The sequence below is a fragment of the Andrographis paniculata genome, unplaced genomic scaffold (genome assembly GCF_009805555.1).
Source record: "Andrographis paniculata isolate CXL003 unplaced genomic scaffold, ASM980555v1 Contig70END, whole genome shotgun sequence".
Taxonomy (NCBI): Eukaryota; Viridiplantae; Streptophyta; class Magnoliopsida; order Lamiales; family Acanthaceae; genus Andrographis; species Andrographis paniculata.
Window position 1 is genome coordinate 1997683 of NW_026137607.1, and position 14203 is coordinate 2011885.

The following is a 14203-nucleotide window of genomic DNA, read 5'->3' on the forward strand; positions in this document are numbered from 1 at the left end:
CAGAAAGCAACACAGACGCGCGCGAGGTTCCAACTTAGTGCGCTCACGGGGAGGGAGGAGGACAAAACTGACACAACTGAAAGGGCGGAGAAGACTATAATCAGGGGCATGATTAAATAGTCTTTCAAATGGACTGACATTACCCTTGACAGAGGAAGGGACACAATTTATAGTGTGGACAACAGTGAGTGCGGCTTCCCTTCAAAAGCGATCCGGACAAGAGGCAGATAAGAGAAGGGTGTGGACTGTATCGAGGATTTGACGGTGTTTAGATTCGGTGTGACCGTTTTCTGAAGAGGTCTATGGACAGAAGCGTTGGACAACAATACCCTGATCAGATAGGAAACGAAGGAAGGAAAAATCGGTATACTCAAGAGCATTATCTGTGCGGAGAGTTTTTATGGTGGAGGAAAGTTGGGTATGTATCATTTTAGCAAAGTTCATATAAATAGATGGAAGTTCAGAACGCTGCTGCATAAAGTAAATCCATGTAAAACGAGAATAGTCATCAATAAAAATCACAAAATAACGAGAACCATTCATAGACACAGCGGACGAAGGTCCCCAAATATCAGAGTGAACTAATGAAAATGGTGTATCCGCAACGGAAGTACTATGAGGAAATGACAAGGTAGGTTGTTTTCCCAACGGACAATCCACACAATTAAAAGACTCAAACTTGACAGAAACCAAACGACCTTGACTAATCAAAGACCTGAGTTTATTGGAGGACACATGACTGAGACAATGATGCCACTGAAGGCAAGGTGGTGTAGAGGTGGTGGCAGCCGAGATAGAGGGACGAGGGAGCTGGAGTGACTCAAGTTCAAATAAGCGGCCCGTCTTCCGGCCCCTCCCGAGGGTCCGCCCGGTTTGCGCATCCTGAACCTGCACACCAGTAGAAGAAAAAATCATTGTGAGACCTTGATCAACCAATTGACCAACGAAAATCAGATTTAAGGTTAATTGGGGAATACAATATGTGTCGGGGAGGGATAAGGATGAGGTGGATGTATGTCCAGTATGGGTGATGCGCATATGGGTACCATTTGCGGTAAGGATAGGAGGTAGGGATGGTGCAGTGGATGTAGAGATCATACGGCGTATATCAGAGGTCATATGGTTACTGCAGGCAGAATCAAAATACCAAGGAGAGTTACCTGATGTGGTAGACATGGCCGTATTGGAATATAGAACCTGTTTAAGTAGAGCCTCCTGGTCCTGAATCGTAGGAGGCGCAGGGGCAGGCGTGGCAGATGCTGTGACAAATGAGGTACTAGACTGAGGAGGTCCACGAATATGCCGAGGCTTGTAGTTACTACTGCCAGAGCGAGACGGCCTAGTAGGGCAATATTGTATGGTATGGCCTAAAACATGACAGTAGTGACACGCCACCTTGGGGCAATGACCGAAGTCATGATCAGAAGACTAACATCGTTTGCAGCGATGGGAACGACTCTGAGTAGGAGCTTGGGCGGTGACCGCAAGAGCATAATCAAGCAGAGGAGCCTTGGCTAGGTGGAGATGAGTTTCCTCAAAGAGAATCTCCTGAATAGCTGCATCCAAGGTAGGAAGTGGGTGCCGATGTAACAAAGAGGCACGAACTGCCTCATACTCTGGACGCAAAGCCATCAAGACCTGAATGAGGCGAAGATGATCAGGACTGATCTCAGTTTGATCCAACCGATGCCAAAGGGGTTGCACTTGCGCAAGGAAGTCGTTGATAGATTGTCATGGTTCCTGTTTTAGGTCATGGAGAGTGTTCCATAACTGATAATAGTGTGCCAAACCAGTAGCATGAAAGCCGACTGCCAAGAAATCCCATGCTGTCTTGGCAGTTTCAAATTGGGCAAGCTGCACATGTATCGCCGGAGTGGAAGTATTGCGCAACCAAGTGAGAATTTGATGGTTCTTACTGTCCCAATCATCCAATTTTTCAATATAAGATTCAACAATTTTGGCGGTAGGCTCAACTTCTCCTATAGAAACCAGAGCAACGGGAGCAACTATATCCCCTGTAACGATCCGCCATAATTTCCTACCGATCAGAAAGCTTTTCATCAATTGTGCCCACAAATTGTAATTATCTCCGGACAGGACAACATTTATCGGAATATGGACATCCATCTTTTCCATAAAAAATTTCAAGGGTAAACAATATCTCAAATCTCAAGCCGAAAGCCGAAACAACAGAAACACAAGCAAAACCGAATCGAACCCGAACCACGGGAAATCAGACGGATACAAAAACTGCTCAAACGGAAGAAGTGAGTATACCATCGTGGAGGAAATTAAATTCCGAACACGGCGGCGCAAAGATCGCCACCAACGGCCGCCGCACGCGCCTCCACGCACCGGCAAGGCGTTCGGCCAAAAATCTCGTCGGGCGCGTGTGAGGTTCACGCGCCGCCGTTGGCCGAGCTGCTCCGGATTCCGACCGGTCTCGTGGCGGCGAACACGGTGGTGGTGGTGGTGACGGTCGGCGATGGTCGGAAAGAGGTGATCTGGAACGCGTGGATTGTTTCGATTTGATCAGGAAAAATCATAGCTCTAATACCATATTAGGATTAATGGAATAAACTATATTTCACACTTTACAATTAAGGTACAATATTATATATATACAAGATATATATTAGGCAGGGATATATATATCTAAATATATACAATATATATCAATATATATATCAACAAAACTATTCCATTAACTCATCCACCTTCTTCATAGGTTGGTCAAATATGTAATCATCACCTCGGGTAGCAGACTATATAATCGCTCATGAAATGCTGTTCTAGCTTCGCACAATTATGCACTGAGTTGCGTCATAGAGTGGCGTACCAACTAAACATTGGCTCTCTTAGTGACAACGAAAAAAACAATAATTTATACTAATCATTATTATTGTATTCCTCGCCACACTGAGCCGTAAAACGGCTCACATGTTCAATAGTGGATATGAAATCTTATCCTGAGAAAAAAGTAAATTCCGTGATCCGGACATATCTCCGCAGCAGGTGTTCTTCCACAACTCGATCCGTAAATGGATGTTGATACTGCGGCCTGGCAGACATCCATAGAGGATCTTCGTAAACTCTGTATATTGCTTCTTCGAGAGCCTTCAGGTCCACCGGAAAATTGTTGATAAATGAAACCCACAAATACAATTCATGCTTTCATCCAAAAACCACTCCAGATCCAAGAAAATACAAATTTCATATTATGAAATCTTGATAAATGAGCTCTGAGTTAAGTCCTATTTTTAGGCATCGGCCAAGCTTCTAAAAGGTAGCGATGTCATTGACAGTTGGCAAATTAACACTCAACCATCCAATCCTGCATGTGCTAATTTCTAATCGACGGCCAAGATGGCTTTGACAAGAATTGAGACTTAGATCTTTATCAATTCAGCATTCTTTTAAAAATAGACAATTGAACTTGCCCAATTTCACATCTCAATTTCTTTCCAAATCGCGACCAACCATCAATTGACCTGGCTCGCATTTTTGTTTTCGCACGCGCCATTTTACTTCTTTCCAAAATGCTTGATTGTATCAATTTTCGCATATGACACATCAAAATACCAAGGCACATTAATTCGCACAAGAAAGACACAACACATAATTACCACGGCATTTTAGCATAGATTTTGACAATTTTAGTCTAAAAATCGCAAGATGTGCTTATACAAATCATTAGAAAAATATGCCCAAAATTAGTGTTATCAAATAGAAACATGTCTATATTGCAATTGAGGGGAAGACAGTCAAATTAGTGCTTTGGTCTTCCTAGCCTCCCCATCCCGCAACCAAGCCATTTCATTCCAAAGGGCTAATTGAATCATGTCCGTACATATTTGGATACTAACAGGGTTGAGTCATGAAGAGACGACTGCTACTCATCTCTGATATGCTCCCCGATGAAGTTGGTGGACATCGACAAGGCCGGCTGCTGCTTCTCTCTTCCTCAGTGAGTTGAAGAGTCTCTGGTGTTGGGATCAGTCTGTTTGTCTCACATTTTCCTCCAACCAGTGGGCTCCTCACATTTTCATGAAGAGACGACTGCAACTCGTTTTTTTGTTTTTTTTTTTCAATCTAATTTTTTTAGTTCAATATTGTATCGAGCAAGAATACAATTTTTTGGTAAAGCATAATGATCATTTTGTCTTAGTATATGCTGAAAGAGAACTGATTTAACATGAGACATATGTGTTGATCAAATTTTGAGATGATAAAGTTAGAGAATGTTTATTATTTGTGCTTAATTAAGGTGTTAAGTTATAGAACAAAGTACTTGTGACTGATGTTAATAATAATAATCATAACAGAAGTAAAATTCATTAGTAGCACTACAAATTTATTTCGTAGATGTGCAAGTAGTACGGAGTTTTATTGAGTTTGCAGCAATATAATCCGGAGAGACATACATGATATATATATATATATGTGTGTGTGTGTCTCTAGACTGATCAGCAGCGGCATGCATACAATACAAGCACACTTATTATTCGACTTATAACCATCTATATATATCTTTTAGGACATTGATCAATTAAGCGTAGAGATCAGAAACCCTAATTCAATTTAATTTAATTAATCGATCAAAGCGATCTTCAGCGAGGACACTTGATGTGGAGATCTCTGATAATGGCGATGGCGAGATGACGATAGGCCTCCTGCGTGAGATGTATGCCATCCCAATGAATGTGGTTGTCTGGATTAGGGCAGAGCGGTGCGCTTTTGCTGTTCCCACAAAACAGACGACCTGTGGGATTGAATATGGGGTCTCCTCCGCAGCAAGCTTTCATCAATGTCGTCTTATTGAACCCTATTTAATTTATATACAAACAGACATCCATCAATAAAGACATGGCATGATCATACAAGTAATTAATTAATGATCATTTATATATATATATATACAATAGATCGATATTGAAATGATTTTTACAGGGTGAGGGTACTAGTATGTACATACCAAGCTGAGGTCCATTGTGGAGGAGTGTGTCGAAGTCACGGTACAGATCAACATATTGTATATTGGCTTGAGGAAACTCTTTCCTGAGTTGGACTATATCTCTGAGCAGATGAGCATTTCGAGTGGCGATCAGTTCATTCAAGTTTTTCACACATCCTCGTGCATCATATCTTGTAAAAAGATGTTTGTGAGCATTGGCCCGAACAAATGGAAAGCATCCCAAAGGAAAAAGTCCCGGAATTATAAGTTGGTGCGCACCGGCAAGAATCACCTCCTATATATATATATATATATACATACGTACAGATACAAAAATGAAGAATGTCCTTATTAATTTCAAAGGGGAGATTATTAATTAAGATTGATTCCAAATGAATTCGAACAAGAATTAATGTGATTATTGATATAGAAATTCATTACTCTTGCGGTTTTGATGATGACGTGATTGACCAATGGAGAGAACCTTCTAATCGTATCAATGGGCTTCCCTTCGCCGTAGGGGTATGCAATGTCATTGTAACCGATTTCACCCACAAAAACGAGGCTATTGTGAAGCTTGCGCCGACATTCTGTCCATGCATACATAATGCTTGATGTTTATATATATCTAGTTCAAAAATATGTATAGTCACAACTATATATATATATATACCTCTTGGAGTTACACAAAAGGTTGCGAGATGCCTCTTAAACAGCCGTAATTGAGTTTGAATCGAAGGAATAGGCCTCGTGTAAATGCCATGGGAGGCGTAAAACTTAGGGCCAAGCGCCGTGCTTCCGGCCACAGCAAAATTACTTCCATTCTTAGACGAAGCAGTTCTGTCCATATGAGGGTTCAAGAGGGGAAGCCCGAGAGACATAGCTGTCACACAATTATTCCATTTGGTTAACTAGAACAAATTAACCTATATATCTATTAAATAAATGATCATGTTTAAGCTAAGCTACTAATTAAAAATATGCATACGGAAAGACTTAATTAACAATACCTATATAGTCTATCATAAGCCGACCATCGGACCAGCGACCAGTGGGGTGCCCCGGAAAAGTTTTACCGTAAGGGGAGCGAGTCGCGGGGTTCAGAGGCATTAGTCGCTTCAAATTTCCGGTATCGGAAATGGAGTCTCCGAGCTGATATATCGAGTCTATAGGACATTTTATTCGTCGACTCGGATCGATTCTTCCTTGGACTACATATATGGAGGAATTGCAAACGATGATCGCTAGGAATGCTAAGATGGAAAGTATGTTGTTGCCAAAGCTTGATTCTTGCCCCATTATATTTCTATTCAGGTTTTGTGTTTTTTGGTTGATGAGGTGAAAGATTGATGTTCACCTTTCTTATTTATAGGCAGATATTGAAGATATCATCAATATAATATCGTCCTTGTATAATAATTATTATTGAGTTCGGGTCACGTCGAGTCTTGATCTTAAATGATCGATGCACTAATTACTATACTCTCTAGATGATCTCCTCGTACAATATTAATTTATTCGATCGACACATTGTCAAGACATGAATGAGATTGGGGATTCATTGTAAATCATGAACATGTGATGTGTGTTTTGTTTTACTACCTCGGGATCTTTTCGTATTTTACAATTCTTTTTATTTTAGACTTTAGAATTTTCAACTTTGTAAATACATAACTTTTCATTTTATAAATTATGATTTTGCTTGAATTAACAATATTTAATTTTTGATTGACAAGCATTCTCTTGTTTAAGTGTCTTTATCCATCCGTATATTGACATCAAGTCAAACACACTATACCGACGGAGAGAATGTAATTGAAATTGTTAGAATAAGAAACTTAAATTCTTTAAGAATCCGTGCACATTTATAGCGACATACAAATCGTCTAAATATATTTTCACATAAATGATAGGCATTGTTGGCTTAATTAAACAAGCTTAAGGAAAATTATTTTTTACCCATCACATTAGTTCTCAATCAAATTTGAATCTATGGGTTTTGCATATAATCGACGTAGTGTTAATTAAACCATTGCTTGTGTTGGATGGATTGTAATTTGTATAGCCACACAAATTAACCTCCAAGGGCTACTTCCCTAATCATAAGGTTTTATAGAATGTCCCTCACTCGTACTATTACTTACAATGAACTAATTATGACCTTATTAAGGATTCATTAATCATTAGTAGCTTTTAGATTCCCTTTGTACCCTAATATAATAGAGATCTTTACGGACACGTGCGGTTTAGCAGGAATAGAGTGAGCAATTAGTCAAGATTTCTAACTAAGAACGGATTTATATATTAAAATGTTAGTCCATTATTAATATTAAATTTTTTATTTTAAATTATAGTTTATACTACTTTGTTCGGCTCTAAGAGTCTCATTTATTCTTATTTTTTTTCGTATTGATCTTTGAATATTAATTATTATATAAAAACGTAATACAAATCAAAGATAAATAACAAAAATACTTCTATTAGTGTTTTATAATACTATTACAATGACATTTGTTCAAAAAATTATACAAATATAATGATATTTTTAATGTTAAGTACAATGACGCAAAAGGTAAACAAGACCCTTATAGCCGGACGGAAGGAGCATTTTTTATTCTTTGTAATTATACAATGTAATTTTAATTTTAAAACTAAATTTTAAACTCTGATAATATATATTTTTATCTCTTCTTCTTTACCACGCGACACTTTATCTTTCCAAATTCAATTATCACCTACATGGCTACACCTCTCTCTTTTACGTCCATAGTGCCACACCCACCCACCCAGATCAAGCCCGCCTCCCCCTTTCTCTTTCTCCCTCCCTCAGTCATTTTTCGCTCTTCGAATCTTCAAACACCACCGTGAAGCGCCATGGATCCGTCTTCCATCTTCTTCTCCAAAATTGACCCAGTTAGATTGCCGCCTTCAATCTCTTATCCAGCCGATGCCAATATCGATGATATTATTTTGAAATAACATTTAAGCGTATGTTTATAAGGTCTAAAATTTATTTTTACTCAGGACCAAAAAAGTTCGAGACGACCCCGGGCTATTTTTTAGGACTAAGCGCCAAAATTCCCCCCAAATTTAGTCTTTTTCTACTGCATTCTTTTTTTTTTATTATTTAATTTTTTAAAATTATTTGAATATAGTATTTTATGAGAGAAAAAATTTATACTTTTATGAAGAATGATGATGATTGCTAGTAAATAGACCGAAATTAAACTCTAAAAGAATACATACTTGAGAAATTTCATAACAGATACTATCTCCGTCCGGCTCTAAGGGTTTTATTTACTTTTTGCATGTTGAACTTTGAATATTAATTATTATATCAAAATGTAATACAAATTAAAAAAAAATTAAAAAATACTTTCATTAGTGTCTTATAATACTATTAGAAGGATATTTTTACAAAAAAATTATACAAATATAAAAATATTTTTAATGTTAAGTGCAATGACAAAAAAAAGTAAATATGATCCTTAGATACGGAGAAAGAGTACAATATTAATATTAATACACTTGCCTAATTAATGTAGGGTCATTTCCCACGTATTAACGGAATTTATAACACAAACTCTTTGTAAAGATGTGCAACTTTTCAATTTCTTAATAATCAAATTGTTTTGAATTTAACTTGAAAAAAAAATCAAACTCGATAATTTGAGTAATAAAAGTTCCTTTTTTTTTTTTTTTTTACTTTAAACTTAAATAAATATTATTTATTCCGCATAGTTTTTAATAAAAATATATTATTAATTCTTTACAAAACATCAAATCAAAATACTATTTAAACAAAAACTCAAATCTAACATCTCATTTCAAATCAATTTCAAACCACAAACAAACAAATACTCCTATACCGAATTCAATATTTTTTACATTAATTTGAATGTAATTTTACTATTCTTGAATTCAAAATTATAGTATTTAAATTTAATTAATTATTTAAATTCAAAAACAATTTGATTATTAAGAAATTGAAAAGTTGCACATCTTTACAAAGAGTTTGTGTTATAAATTCCGTTAATACGTGGGAAATGACCCTACATTAATTAGGCAAGTGTATTAATATTAATATTGTACTCTTTCTCCGTATCTAAGGATCATATTTACTTTTTTTGTCATTGCACTTAACATTAAAAATATTTTTATATTTGTATAATTTTTTTGTAAAAATATCCTTCTAATAGTATTATAAGACACTAATGAAAGTATTTTTTAATTTTTTTTTAATTTGTATTACATTTTGATATAATAATTAATATTCAAAGTTCAACATGCAAAAAGTAAATAAAACCCTTAGAGCCGGACGGAGATAGTATCAGTTATGAAATTTCTCAAGTATGTATTCTTTTAGAGTTTAATTTCGGTCTATTTACTAGCAATCATCATCATTCTTCATAAAAGTATAAATTTTTTCTCTCATAAAATACTATATTCAAATAATTTTAAAAAATTAAATAATAAAAAAAAAAGAATGCAGTAGAAAAAGACTAAATTTGGGGGGAATTTTGGCGCTTAGTCCTAAAAAATAGCCCGGGGTCGTCTCGAACTTTTTTGGTCCTGAGTAAAAATAAATTTTAGACCTTATAAACATACGCTTAAATGTTATTTCAAAATAATATCATCGATATTGGCATCGGCTGGATAAGAGATTGAAGGCGGCAATCTAACTGGGTCAATTTTGGAGAAGAAGATGGAAGACGGATCCATGGCGCTTCACGGTGGTGTTTGAAGATTCGAAGAGCGAAAAATGACTGAGGGAGGGAGAAAGAGAAAGGGGGAGGCGGGCTTGATCTGGGTGGGTGGGTGTGGCACTATGGACGTAAAAGAGAGAGGTGTAGCCATGTAGGTGATAATTGAATTTGGAAAGATAAAGTGTCGCGTGGTAAAGAAGAAGAGATAAAAATATATATTATCAGAGTTTAAAATTTAGTTTTAAAATTAAAATTACATTGTATAATTACAAAGAATAAAAAATGCTCCTTCCGTCCGGCTATAAGGGTCTTGTTTACCTTTTGCGTCATTGTACTTAACATTAAAAATATCATTATATTTGTATAATTTTTTGAACAAATGTCATTGTAATAGTATTATAAAACACTAATAGAAGTATTTTTGTTATTTATCTTTGATTTGTATTACGTTTTTATATAATAATTAATATTCAAAGATCAATACGAAAAAAAATAAGAATAAATGAGACTCTTAGAGCCGAACAAAGTAGTATAAACTATAATTTAAAATAAAAAATTTAATATTAATAATGGACTAACATTTTAATATATAAATCCGTTCTTAGTTAGAAATCTTGACTAATTGCTCACTCTATTCCTGCTAAACCGCACGTGTCCGTAAAGATCTCTATTATATTAGGGTACAAAGGGAATCTAAAAGCTACTAATGATTAATGAATCCTTAATAAGGTCATAATTAGTTCATTGTAAGTAATAGTACGAGTGAGGGACATTCTATAAAACCTTATGATTAGGGAAGTAGCCCTTGGAGGTTAATTTGTGTGGCTATACAAATTACAATCCATCCAACACAAGCAATGGTTTAATTAACACTACGTCGATTATATGCAAAACCCATAGATTCAAATTTGATTGAGAACTAATGTGATGGGTAAAAAATAATTTTCCTTAAGCTTGTTTAATTAAGCCAACAATGCCTATCATTTATGTGAAAATATATTTAGACGATTTGTATGTCGCTATAAATGTGCACGGATTCTTAAAGAATTTAAGTTTCTTATTCTAACAATTTCAATTACATTCTCTCCGTCGGTATAGTGTGTTTGACTTGATGTCAATATACGGATGGATAAAGACACTTAAACAAGAGAATGCTTGTCAATCAAAAATTAAATATTGTTAATTCAAGCAAAATCATAATTTATAAAATGAAAAGTTATGTATTTACAAAGTTGAAAATTCTAAAGTCTAAAATAAAAAGAATTGTAAAATACGAAAAGATCCCGAGGTAGTAAAACAAAACACACATCACATGTTCATGATTTACAATGAATCCCCAATCTCATTCATGTCTTGACAATGTGTCGATCGAATAAATTAATATTGTACGAGGAGATCATCTAGAGAGTATAGTAATTAGTGCATCGATCATTTAAGATCAAGACTCGACGTGACCCGAACTCAATAATAATTATTATACAAGGACGATATTATATTGATGATATCTTCAATATCTGCCTATAAATAAGAAAGGTGAACATCAATCTTTCACCTCATCAACCAAAAAACACAAAACCTGAATAGAAATATAATGGGGCAAGAATCAAGCTTTGGCAACAACATACTTTCCATCTTAGCATTCCTAGCGATCATCGTTTGCAATTCCTCCATATATGTAGTCCAAGGAAGAATCGATCCGAGTCGACGAATAAAATGTCCTATAGACTCGATATATCAGCTCGGAGACTCCATTTCCGATACCGGAAATTTGAAGCGACTAATGCCTCTGAACCCCGCGACTCGCTCCCCTTACGGTAAAACTTTTCCGGGGCACCCCACTGGTCGCTGGTCCGATGGTCGGCTTATGATAGACTATATAGGTATTGTTAATTAAGTCTTTCCGTATGCATATTTTTAATTAGTAGCTTAGCTTAAACATGATCATTTATTTAATAGATATATAGGTTAATTTGTTCTAGTTAACCAAATGGAATAATTGTGTGACAGCTATGTCTCTCGGGCTTCCCCTCTTGAACCCTCATATGGACAGAACTGCTTCGTCTAAGAATGGAAGTAATTTTGCTGTGGCCGGAAGCACGGCGCTTGGCCCTAAGTTTTACGCCTCCCATGGCATTTACACGAGGCCTATTCCTTCGATTCAAACTCAATTACGGCTGTTTAAGAGGCATCTCGCAACCTTTTGTGTAACTCCAAGAGGTATATATATATATATAGTTGTGACTATACATATTTTTGAACTAGATATATATAAACATCAAGCATTATGTATGCATGGACAGAATGTCGGCGCAAGCTTCACAATAGCCTCGTTTTTGTGGGTGAAATCGGTTACAATGACATTGCATACCCCTACGGCGAAGGGAAGCCCATTGATACGATTAGAAGGTTCTCTCCATTGGTCAATCACGTCATCATCAAAACCGCAAGAGTAATGAATTTCTATATCAATAATCACATTAATTCTTGTTCGAATTCATTTGGAATCAATCTTAATTAATAATCTCCCCTTTGAAATTAATAAGGACATTCTTCATTTTTGTATCTGTACGTATGTATATATATATATATATATAGGAGGTGATTCTTGCCGGTGCGCACCAACTTATAATTCCGGGACTTTTTCCTTTGGGATGCTTTCCATTTGTTCGGGCCAATGCTCACAAACATCTTTTTACAAGATATGATGCACGAGGATGTGTGAAAAACTTGAATGAACTGATCGCCACTCGAAATGCTCATCTGCTCAGAGATATAGTCCAACTCAGGAAAGAGTTTCCTCAAGCCAATATACAATATGTTGATCTGTACCGTGACTTCGACACACTCCTCCACAATGGACCTCAGCTTGGTATGTACATACTAGTACCCTCACCCTGTAAAAATCATTTCAATATCGATCTATTGTATATATATATATATAAATGATCATTAATTAATTACTTGTATGATCATGCCATGTCTTTATTGATGGATGTCTGTTTGTATATAAATTAAATAGGGTTCAATAAGACGACATTGATGAAAGCTTGCTGCGGAGGAGACCCCATATTCAATCCCACAGGTCGTCTGTTTTGTGGGAACAGCAAAAGCGCACCGCTCTGCCCTAATCCAGACAACCACATTCATTGGGATGGCATACATCTCACGCAGGAGGCCTATCGTCATCTCGCCATCGCCATTATCAGAGATCTCCACATCAAGTGTCCTCGCTGAAGATCGCTTTGATCGATTAATTAAATTAAATTGAATTAGGGTTTCTGATCTCTACGCTTAATTGATCAATGTCCTAAAAGATATATATAGATGGTTATAAGTCGAATAATAAGTGTGCTTGTATTGTATGCATGCCGCTGCTGATCAGTCTAGAGACACACACACACATATATATATATATATCATGTATGTCTCTCCGGATTATATTGCTGCAAACTCAATAAAACTCCGTACTACTTGCACATCTACGAAATAAATTTGTAGTGCTACTAATGAATTTTACTTCTGTTATGATTATTATTATTAACATCAGTCACAAGTACTTTGTTCTATAACTTAACACCTTAATTAAGCACAAATAATAAACATTCTCTAACTTTATCATCTCAAAATTTGATCAACACATATGTCTCATGTTAAATCAGTTCTCTTTCAGCATATACTAAGACAAAATGATCATTATGCTTTACCAAAAAATTGTATTCTTGCTCGATACAATATTGAACTAAAAAAATTAGATTGAAAAAACAAAACAAAAAAAAAACCCCAAATAATTTCTTCTGAGTTCGATACATAGCTGAGCAAGAGAATAATCATCATAAGGATTGAAATTTTTTATTCAACCAAAAATTAATTACAAATATATATATAGTTGGAAACCCTAAAGTCCTAAAGAAAAAATAATTGCAAAAATAGTAAAAAGGCCCGAAAAATAAAAAATAAAAATAAAATTGATTTGAAGCCTAAACAACCTCGATGTCCAAAAACGATCATACATCATGAAAAAAATGATGACTTTGACTCTTTAAATAATTTTAAATGAACTGTGCATATTTTACATAATTTCGAGCATAAACAAAAAAGGACAAGATCAAAGAGAGAGACCACTACAAAAAAAATAATATATTTGTAACGGAATTTCGTCTCTAAATTTCACGTAGCTAACGTAATTTCATTCCTAATTCCGTCTCTAATGTCATTAGTAACGGAAAAAATTGATTTAGTGACAAAAAAGTTGTTACAAAAATTATTTTTTTTCTTGTAGTGGACATGGACGGACCCCGTAAGGATCCTAAGCTGCAATTGTCTCCCCAAATTTTTTTATTTCATTTTTAAGAATTAAAGTAATTTTTTTTTAAATCTAATTAGTAATTTTTCCTCCTCTAATTCAAAATTTTTACTCTATTTTATCTCTAAATTATTATTTTAATTTATAATATTATATAATAATTTTAACTATACATATTTTATATAAAAAATATCTTTTCTATTCTAAATGTTAATAAAATTTTACCATATATAATTTTTT

General features: G+C 35.3%; 1 protein-coding gene across 1 annotated transcript; it reads left to right on the plus strand.

Annotated features, from left to right (window-relative positions):
* The first annotated feature begins 11251 nt into the window (after nt 1-11251).
* LOC127264358 (acetylajmalan esterase-like) lies at nt 11252-12894 on the plus strand. The gene is made up of 5 exons (XM_051293839.1): nt 11252-11540; nt 11668-11877; nt 11961-12066; nt 12360-12529; nt 12680-12894. The coding sequence occupies exons 1-5, from the start codon at nt 11252-11254 to the stop codon at nt 12892-12894; spliced, it is 990 nt and encodes a 329-aa protein (XP_051149796.1).
* The last annotated feature ends 1309 nt before the right edge of the window (nt 12895-14203 follow it).

Excerpts from the sequence above, each read along its gene's own strand:
- LOC127264358 (XM_051293839.1), top strand. The coding sequence starts at position 11,252 with ATGGGGCAAGAATCAAGCTTTGGCAACAACATACTTTCCATCTTAGCA. Across the intron at positions 11,541-11,667 it reads GCTTATGATAGACTATATAG|CTATGTCTCTCGGGCTTCCC; the intron begins GTATTGTTAATT and ends ATTGTGTGACAG. Across the intron at positions 11,878-11,960 it reads CTTTTGTGTAACTCCAAGAG|AATGTCGGCGCAAGCTTCAC; the intron begins GTATATATATAT and ends ATGCATGGACAG.